Here is a 10,259-nt window from a genome sequence, read left to right on the forward strand (position 1 = left end):
TTCCCGTGTGTGGAAGAAATTACACCCAAACTCTCTGGTTGCGATAAGTCACAAAACAACTCTCTGGTTGCGATGAGTGACGAATACACACGCGATGCGCCACTTATCATAACCAAAAATAATGGTAGTGACCTTTGTAAAGCGATGCTCAAATTGGGCCAACAGGGCCTGCACACTGCCGGCCCAAAGCGCAATAACGCAAACCGCCTTTGTCCTCTCTCCTTTACTCCTCGACGGCCTCCCACCCAGTTCCCGGCTCGCTCATGGCGAGGGCCTGACTTCCGCCTCCCTCTCGAGCTTCCCCATCGGCCTCCTGGGCGCCCCGCTGACCGCCGCGGCCGAGCCGTCGCCTGCTTCGTCCGCCGCCGCGGGGGGACCGGGGGATGGGCGTGCACGGGCTGTGGGGGCTGCTGGCCCCGGTGGGGCGGCGCGTGTCGGTGGAGACCCTGGCGGGGAAGCGGCTGGCGGTGGACGCCAGCATCTGGATGGTGCAGTTCATGCGGGCGATGCGGGACGACAAGGGCGACATGGTCCGCGACGCCCACATCCTCGGCTTCCTCCGCCGCATCTGCAAGCTCCTCTTCCTCCGGGCCCGCCCGGTCTTCGTCTTCGACGGCGCCACGCCGGCCCTCAAGCGCCGCACCCTCGCCGCCCGCCGCCGGAACCGCGACGCCGCGCAGGCCAAGGTCCGCAAGACCGCCGAGAAGCTCCTAATCTCCCATGTAAGTCACCTCCCCCCTCCCACTGTTTGATCACTCTGGTGAATGGGGAATGGGGATGCTACATTTAGATTGAAAATACGCATACGCTGTCTGTCCAATTATGCGGTACATGTACTCATTGCTTGCATAGTGGACACTATTTCGATCTTAATATCAAGAGAACCAGTACGCTCTGATCATGTGAACTTGAAGATGTTCCATTGCCTATAGGCTAAAATAAGACATTCAACTTTTTTATAGACATGGTTAACTTCGGTCATCTGATAATGGAATCCGGGTTTTACCCCGTTAGAAAAGAAACAATGTGTTATTTCAGCGTCTGCCGGGAGTTAAAGGGGTCGATTTATCTCACCAAATATTTTCCCTATATTACTTCCAAAACCAATCATATTATAAGAATATATGTAAAGCACTTGTCTTCAAAGTTTGCTCGGCATAGTGGGAATTATTTGGGCCAAACAGTTTATTGGTGAGGATAAATTGTACCTTGGAGGAAGAATCTAGTTTAACCCTTCTAGTTTCTCTTCCCAGATAATCTATCCATCATGAATGCACATTTTCTTCCTAAAATGCATGCCTTTTCTAACAATGCTTGCTTTCAAATGGCCATTCTGTTAGCAAATTGGAAATGACCCCTTTTACTAAAAAGGAAAATCTGTTAGCAAGTGATATGACATCTTTTAGGTGTACCAGTCTTGTAAGTTTCTGAAGTAAGACAAGACCAATATATTGATGGTTTTGAACCTGTGGTTATCAGCTCAAGGCAAGTAGGCTTGAAGAATTGGCAGCTCAAATCAAAAGTGACAGGGCTAAGCATGATGCTAAGGGCAAGCAGGTTGGGAGCAGTAGAGGAGAAGAAACTGAGAAAACAGATGGAGATCAAAACCGAAATGACGATGGCGAGAACAGCAGGGGGGCAGCTGCACCAATCAACCAGGAAAAATTGGATGAACTGTGTGTGTCTTTCTGTAATTTTCACATGTTTTCTTGCTGGTTAAGGTCAGTAAGTTGATACTTTCATTGCATGTGTTAAGGCTGGCAGCGTCACTTGCTGCAGAGGACGAGGCAGGTTTGACTGGCAAAGGGGAACGAAATCCTGCAAGTGTCCCATCACAAGAAGGAACTGGCATTGACGAAGATGAGAACGACGATGATGAAGAGATGATATTTGTAAGTCATATCTAAGTCAATGAAGTCTCCATTTATTGGCTTTCTCCTTCTTCATGAAAGAGTTCTTTATATTCTCATGGGACAAGGATTGATTGTTTTATTTGTTAGTCTGTTTGAATATATTGAATTTTGTGATGCAATTGCAGCCTATTACAACTGGTGACATTGATCCTGCTGTGTTAGCTTCTCTCCCTCCATCAATGCAGCTAGATCTACTTGTTCAGGTAATGAGGCCAAACTGTGTTTTGTATGTTCGTCCTTTGCACTAACTTCAAGTGTATATTTATATGATCACAGACTAATGAGGAATATATCTTACTTCATCTTTTGTGTTTGCTTTAGATGAGGGAGAGGGTGATGGCTGAAAACAGGCAGAAGTACCAAAAAATAAAAAAGGTATCTTCATGGATAAATATATCATTAGTGTCGCACCGTTGCTAACTAGAAATCTAGTGTACCGTAATTCTAGGATTTTTTATCTTCTTCAGTAAACTAATTATTTTGGGCAGCAATCAGTCCTTTCACTTTTACTAATAGGATTTTTGAGAACTCGTGTCAGTTTCAGTAACAATAAATCATAAATGAAAGGATCGGGTTTGCATATATGGTCTTACAATGCCTTGTCTCGTTTCAGGAGCCTGCAAAATTTTCAGAGCTTCAAATACAGTCCTATCTGAAAACGGTTGCTTTTCGTCGAGAGATAGAAGAAGTTCGGAAGGGTGCTGCAGGTAAGGATGTTGGGGGCATCCAGACATCGAAAATAGCATCGGAAGCTAACAGAGAGTTCATTTTCTCATCATCATTCACTGGTGATAAACAGTAAGTGATGTATTTACGTCTGTAAATGTGGGTACCACAGTTAGGGATTGCCCTTCTTAAAATTTTGAGTCTTCACGGATATTTGTCTGTGGTATTTCCGTGCTGCATTACTTATCTGATTATACTTGTCTGGATCAGGACATTGGCACAAAGAGGTGTAGAGGAGCAGATTGTTGATAGCGGTAAATCAAAAAGGGAAATTAGTTCTGCTATCTTCAAATCCAGTCCGTCAAGTAGTTCTAGATCAATTAAACCTCACAGCGGTGAGCCTTCAACGGGTTTTGGGCCTGATGTTGAGACATATCGTGATGAGAGAGGAAGGATGAGAGTAAGTAGGGTGAGAGGAATGGGAATTCGTATGACTCGTGATATTCAAAGGAATTTGGATTTTATCAAAGAGCATGAGCAGGCAAAAAGCATGGGACAGGCCAACATAGGCAAAGGATCAACTAACAATGAAGAACCACCAGATTTTCCAGAACATCTTTTTGAAAATGATGGGCTGCAAAGCTCTGTTGGTCTAGGTGAAGATTTTGGTGAAATTATTGGTGACAACCATCACACATCGTCACTTGTAGGAGGATCTGATGATATTTCTGAGAGTTCCTGCCATGGGAGCAAAGATACAATAGAGATATCTTTTGTGGATGATCAAATTGGAGTGAAGGACAACGACGACAAGCTATTTTTGCATTTAGTTTCTGGAACTTCATCCAAGTTATTTGCTGATGGTGATCGTTTGGCTAAAACTACAGAAGAATCTGACAACTCCGAGGGTATTTGGGAAGAAGGTGTCATAGAAGAACAAACACTTCCTATGAAGGTTGGTGAGAAGGATTATCAATCATCACCTCCTGATAACTGTTGTACTGACGATGAGGTGGAATGGGAGGAAGGTGTCTGTGATGTTCCTGAAGTTCCTTTTAGTAGTGAATACAATCAGTATAAATTACCAAAAGGGGATATAGAAGAAGAGGCTCTCATACAGGAAGCAATAAGGAGAAGTTTAGAGGACTCCGAGAAGCAGGAATTTGAAAATGGAATCCCTGAAGATTTGGAAACATCTATTGAAGATAAATCTTTGCAATCTCATGATGTTCCCAAACCATCTGAAGCTCCTGCTACAACTTATTCCCACTCCGAAGCTTCTTTTGGTAAAGAAACAATCAAAGAAATGGGAATAAAAAACAGTTCTGGTGAGGTTGGTGTTATGCATGATCCTGAAGTGCTTGAAGCTGAAAGAAAAGAAAATGAAAAACAAGCTCAACTGGAGAGTAATGATGGACGAGCTGGTACAAACACAGATTATTCGCGGGGGTCTTCTCCAGTGTATAATGTATCCACAAGTACTCTTACTGCAAGGCCATCTTGCAGCCCAAAGGTTCAGGACAATGATGCAATCGTGTCCGCAACCAGCGTTCATGAGTGGCCTAAAGAGGAAGAGCAAAACACTTTGAATTCTCATAAATCAGAATGCAACACAAATGATCCTTATATTGGAGAAACCTCCATGGCGGCCCACAAGGAACCTTTGATGGATGAATTGGTAGCCAATGATGCCATACAAAAGGAAAATGTTATTCAGGAAGATATGAACATTACCACTTCTGAGATCAACAGTACACGATTAAATGAGAATTATGATAGCCATATTATATCAGAAAATAATCTGGAGAAGGAAATATCTTTTCTTAGACAAGAACAGGTAGATCTTGGAAATGAAAGGCGAAAACTTGAAAGCCATGCAGAGTCTGTCAGCAGTGAGATGTTTGCTGAGTGCCAGGTTTGTTGCAATCTACCTAACTCCTTTCAGTCAGCTAACAATTTTTGGGCGGAGCTTTATCTCTGAACTGAGGTCCAGTAAAATGATTTAGTTTAGTAGTGCAAAAGTATTAAACTACATCTTTGGGTGATACAGGAATTGCTCCAAATGTTCGGCTTGCCGTATATAATTGCACCAATGGAAGCTGAAGCTCAGTGTGCTTACATGGAAATCAACAACCTTGTTGATGGAGTTGTTACTGATGATTCAGATGTCTTCCTGTTTGGGGCAAGGAATGTTTATAAAAATATATTTGATGATAGGAAGTATGTGGAAACATACCTTATGAAGGTCTAATGGTCTATCCTCTTTCTACTCTCTATTTCCCCTTCAACTTTCGTTGCTTTTCCATCTACAGCTATAAGGGAAGTCTGCTTATCTGAAGCTGGATCATGCTTTTCAGTTATTATTGTATTTCTTTTTCAGGACATCGAGTCGGAGCTGGGACTAACAAGGGAACAGTTAATTCGTATGGCTCTGCTTCTGGGGAGTGACTACACTGAAGGAATTAGGTAATAGCTGGCAAGAATATATTACATTTTATTAATTTGCGAAAAACATTATGACATCATAACTTAGTGATTTGCATACTAACAATTTGCAAGCTATTGCATTTATAACAAACTATACAAAAACTAAATTTCCTCATTGAGTTGTTGCACTGTTCTTTCGTAGTAAGATCAGATCAAATTTTCTGTTCCAGAAATCGAATGCAAGTTCTATTTTGTAGGAAAGGGTTGTTGTTATTTTGTTTTGTATTATTAGTTCAATTTTGAAATCTTGTCTAATGAAATACACAAATTACAAGGCTTTGCTTGAAAGGTTTTTATTTTGGTTTGAAACATATGCAAAAATAAACTTATTTAGTGCTCCCTCCGATCCATATTACTTGTCGCTCAAACGGATGTATCTACCACTGAAATACGTCTAGATACACCCATTTGAGCGACAAGTAATATGGATCGGAGGGACTTGCTATAATGAATAAGTTTTTTTTTTTTGCGGTTGATGAATAAGAAATTCTGTAGCAATCATTGTACTGAATCTCACCGTCTTCAATTCTTTATATAACACTCACCGTCTTTTAGGTACACTAGCTATGATGCAACAACTTCTATCTATTCATTTTTTTTGTTTGATCCTGCTTATGCTTTTATATACTGTCCATGCAGTGGTATTGGCATTGTGAACGCTATTGAAGTTGTACATGCATTTCCTGAGGAAGATGGCCTCCAACAGTTCAGAGAATGGATTGAATCACCGGATCCAGCGATATTGGGGAAATTTGATGTCGAAACCAGTGGCAGCTCAAAGAGAAGGAAATCTGGTGGAAATGAATCGTGTGAAAAAGGAAATAGCCTGGAACCTGAATGTGTTGAAGGTTCTGATAATAACCAATCTTCTAATGAGACCCAACATATCAAGGAAGTATTTATGAGTAACCATGTAAGTATGTTCTAGTTACGGGATAACTGTTGAACTGATTCAGTTGCTTGGCGAATATTCCTTCTGTATTTGTTTATTATGAGTATTTCTTTTACACCTGCTGTTATTTCTGTATTTATCAGAGGAACGTGAGCAAGAACTGGCATATACCTTCCACTTTTCCTAGTGAGACAGTCATCAATGCATACATTTCTCCCCAAGTGGATGATTCAACAGAACGTTTTTCCTGGGGAAGACCAGACTTAAGCTTGCTACGCAAGTAAGTTGTCTTCAAGAGAACAAAACTTCCCTATGAATACATTCAAGTCTCTATTCCTTGTCAATCCCCCTCCCTCTCTTCACTCAATTTTATTTTTCAAACTTATGGAAGAATTCTCTCAAAAGTCACTGTCCTTGAAAAGACCGCAGTAGTAATGTAATGCAATTTCTCCTTTTTCTTTTAAATATCATCGGTGCAGTAACAGAAACTGTAATGTTGACTTTCTTTAGGTTATGTTGGGAAAGGTTTGGCTGGAACAAGGAGAAAGCTGACGAACTGCTGCTTCCTGTTTTGAAAGAGTATAATAAGCATGAGGTTTGTTGTCGGTCTCAAAGATATCATCAACTGCTGCTTCCTGTATTCTAGGATACTTTGGTGTTGGTTATGGGAGGTTTATGCCAAATTTTGATTTCATAACCTCTCCCTCCGTCCCAAAATAAGTGTCCCAACTTTGTACTAACTTTAGTACTCCCTCCGTCAAGAAATATAAGAGTGTTTAGATCACTAAAGTTAGTACAAAGTTGGGGCACTTATTTTGGGACAAATGGAGTATTTACTCTCTGATTTGGTCGTTCAGAAATATAATCCAAAATTTGGAACATATAGTATTAATATGTCAGAATTTCACCCCTTTGCGTGATTTCTGGATCTGCTGCTGGTTTGACCATATTGTGCAATACTACCATTAAACATCTGTCAGTTTAGAATGGAAGTCTGTGGGACTTTAGTGCCATTTGTCCTACATCATTTAGGGTATGATTTCTGCTTTTGAATACGCCAATAGTTGTGGACTAGTGGTCTTGGTGCGTGGGTTTTATTTTGCTGCAAGGACGATGATTTAACTGGGAAATTGATGGTGATCGAACAAACAATATTGGTTATGTGAAACAATTGCATAATGACGTGGAATGCTTTTCTTAAATGCAGACTCAGCTGCGCATGGAGGCATTTTATTCATTCAATGAGAGATTTGCAAAAATACGTAGCAAAAGGATTCAGAAAGCTATCAAGGGTATCACAGGGAAAACTTTCTCAGAAACGGATGAACTCAATGAGGATAGTCCCAGTACTAGTGATGCACCCAAGAAGAAAGAGGCAGGCCGCTCTAGCCGTGCTAAACCGAGAGGAAAAAGGAACACCGGTGCTGAACCTAGAAACATGGGAAGTCAAGAAGATGACAAAATTGGTGATCCTAATAGCTTTGCCGATGCGGATGCACTTGCTGAAGAACAGAGAAATGTCAGTAAGAAGAAGAACGCAAGCCCCTCAGGTCGTTCTAGAGGGAGAGGTCGAAAAAAGATGAATGTTCGACAAGAGACTACTAGAGATGAGGAAGATTTCGAAGTTCAAATGTCTAATTTGTCCGCAGATGAGGACTCGCATAAAAGGCACACCAACAAATACAAATCAGAAGGAATAACAGTACGTAAGGTAAGTTCCTCTCCTTTTACGTGCCTTTTTTATTGTTTGTGCTTATCTCACGGTTCTAGTCAAGTACTACTGTGTGGACCTGGAAAGTTCATCCATACATTACCTTAGCCCTGCCTGCAATCACAAATTTGTGCTTCATTGTGAACGGAATCATGTGTGAATCTTTGGATGGTTTTCTTGTGTTTGCACTTGAAATGAACCTTACTATATTTGGATGTTGCTGCTGTTGTTACTGCAGTCCAACCGGAAGAGGAAACAAGTAACGTACATGGAAGATGACCACGAAGCTGATGACAATACTGTCCCCTTGCATCAAGTCGATGAAGATGACCCTAGCCAAATTGGCACCGACATTGACACAGCTGGACGAGACACGCAATCCAATCTGCTCCATCAGGATACAAGTGAACTGAACAGCGACCAGATGCACATGGACCCAGGCACTGCCGAAGATCTGAATGAAGATCCCTTGGGCTTTGAGTTATATGATGACCAGACTGATTCTGCACCAAAAGAATACCTTTTCACTGGAGGCGGATTCTGTGCGGAGGAGGATGAACAAGATACAGCGGATGATCGATCTGGCGGGGAAACAGTGGGTGGAACAAGTGACGCATGTGAGGATATCGCGGGGGTTTCTGACGGCGGTAAAAGTATAGGCTTGTCGACGCCGACTGAAGAGTGTGCAGAGGATGCTAGTACGGACGCCCGGGGTGCATCTTCATCGAAGCGACACAATGCTGGCAGTGGTCTGCCCAAGATTGCCAAACGTAGGAGAAAATAACTGGCTTCCTCATAGTGCATCATGCCTGTCTGTCATTATAGGTTCGAGTTTATGTGTAGCCCACGTTTCGACATTTTGCTTGGCAACCCTGTAGTGCATCACTTGCTACTGCTTTGCTGTAGCTCTGTTCTCGTGCATAGTCTGAAATGCTGGTAAAATAACTGTATAGGACGAAGTTTTTGGTTGCTTCAGGTTACAACCATCGTAGCCAGGTCTATGATCTACTCCCTCTGTTCCGAATTACTTGTCGCAGGTATGGATGTATCTAGATATATTTTAGTTCTAGATACATCCATTTCTGCGACGAGTAATTTAGAACGGAGGGAGTATGTATAATTATTATGCGGGCTGGTTAAGCATGGCTGGGAGGGAGGTCCTGGTGAAGTAAATTACTCTATGAGCTGCTCCGGGGGCAAGTTGGAGATGGTATTTGGCTGAGGCGCTTCATGCTGAAGCACTTGCTGCGCCACTTCTGTACCCGTCCGAGGGCTTGCAGTTTGATAGTTGAAACTGATTCTGAGATGTGTGAACCCGTTGAAGAACAGGGACGATCACTGCGCGGAGACCAGCAGGATTCATCCTTCGCGAGATTCAGATCTCAGTAAGAGCATCTCCAGCCGTTGGCTCCCCAGGGGGCGCCTAAAATCGCAGCCTGGGGGTGAGCCGGCGCAAAAATTAGGCCTGGGACGAGTTGGTCCCCAGCCACCGGCCCCAGGGCCGTCCCCAGGCACGTTTAAAAATAAAATTTGTATAGCAAATTTCGGCACAGTTCGGTGAAGTTCGGCTAAACACGATAAATTTCGGCAAACTTGGGTATATATTAGAAATGTTTGCGGATTTTCATTACATAGCAAAATAGATAGCTAATCTAAAAAAACTGGCTGAACGCCGAGTAGTCGCCGTCGTCGCCGCCGTCGTCGGACTTCTCCTTGATGTGGCTGTTGATGGAGTCATGTACCTAGGGTAGGGTCACAGACCTGATCTAAGTACCCTGCCCAAGGACACCCTTAGAAGAGATCACCTTCCAGTCGACCTACGAGGGACTCACTCGACTGACTTGAAGGACTCGACCACGAAGACTCACTCGACCACCAGAAGGTCAAGAGGCACTCTGCACTGCAACGGTCTGTAATTAAGTAGACTTTATGATAGTAAAGACACTTTATGTGGGGCGTTACCAGTAACGCCCCGGACTTAATGTACCTTAAACCCTTCATTACGTGGGTTGGCTGGGGTCCTGGCGCACTCTATATAAGCCACCCCCCTCCACAGGCAGAAGGGTTCGGCACCCTGTAATCCATATACACATAATCCACTCGACCGCCTCCGGGCTCCGAGACGTAGGGCTTTTACTTCCTCCGAGAAGGGCCTAAACTCGTACATCTCTTGTGCTTACAACCTCTCCATAGCTAGGACCTTGCCTCTCCATACCTACCCCCCACTCTACTGTCAGACTTAGATCCACGACAGTTGGCGCCCACCGTGGGGCCGGTGTTTTAGCGATTTTGTGGAGAAGTTGCGATTCTTCCGAGTACTTTCATCATGGTAGCTGCTGGAGTTTTGGTCGAGGGTCGAGAGATTCGTCTCGGTACTCTCACCTTCGTCGCCGACGACTCCGCCTGGCTCCAGGAGGCTCCACTCGACGTCGATGCGCTCCCCGTCCGCGGTGCGACGCATTTTCGCGCATGTGTCCGCGGCGTTCTGCTGCGGCAACCGTCGACCCCATATCGGTCGACTCCCCTATCGACCACCCTCCCGGTCTCCCGCCAGCGCAAGCGCTCGGGTCGGTCGAGGCTTCAGCGGTGG

The 10,259-nt window shown here is 43.7% G+C and overlaps 1 protein-coding gene across 1 annotated transcript; it reads left to right on the top strand.

The window, feature by feature from the left end:
• The first annotated feature begins 279 nt into the window (after positions 1-279).
• Positions 280-8,677, top strand: LOC119284843 (DNA repair protein UVH3-like). Its single transcript, XM_037564009.1, has 14 exons — positions 280-722; positions 1,480-1,676; positions 1,757-1,892; positions 2,039-2,116; positions 2,235-2,288; positions 2,527-2,711; positions 2,850-4,494; positions 4,630-4,824; positions 4,960-5,045; positions 5,706-5,979; positions 6,102-6,238; positions 6,469-6,553; positions 7,166-7,669; positions 7,908-8,677. Exons 1-14 carry the CDS (start codon positions 384-386, stop codon positions 8,451-8,453), a joined length of 4,461 nt encoding a protein of 1,486 aa, XP_037419906.1. The 5' UTR covers positions 280-383; the 3' UTR covers positions 8,454-8,677.
• Positions 8,678-10,259: the final 1,582 nt, after the last annotated feature.

This window comes from Triticum dicoccoides, chromosome 4A (assembly GCF_002162155.2).
Source record: "Triticum dicoccoides isolate Atlit2015 ecotype Zavitan chromosome 4A, WEW_v2.0, whole genome shotgun sequence".
Taxonomy (NCBI): domain Eukaryota; kingdom Viridiplantae; phylum Streptophyta; class Magnoliopsida; order Poales; family Poaceae; genus Triticum; species Triticum dicoccoides.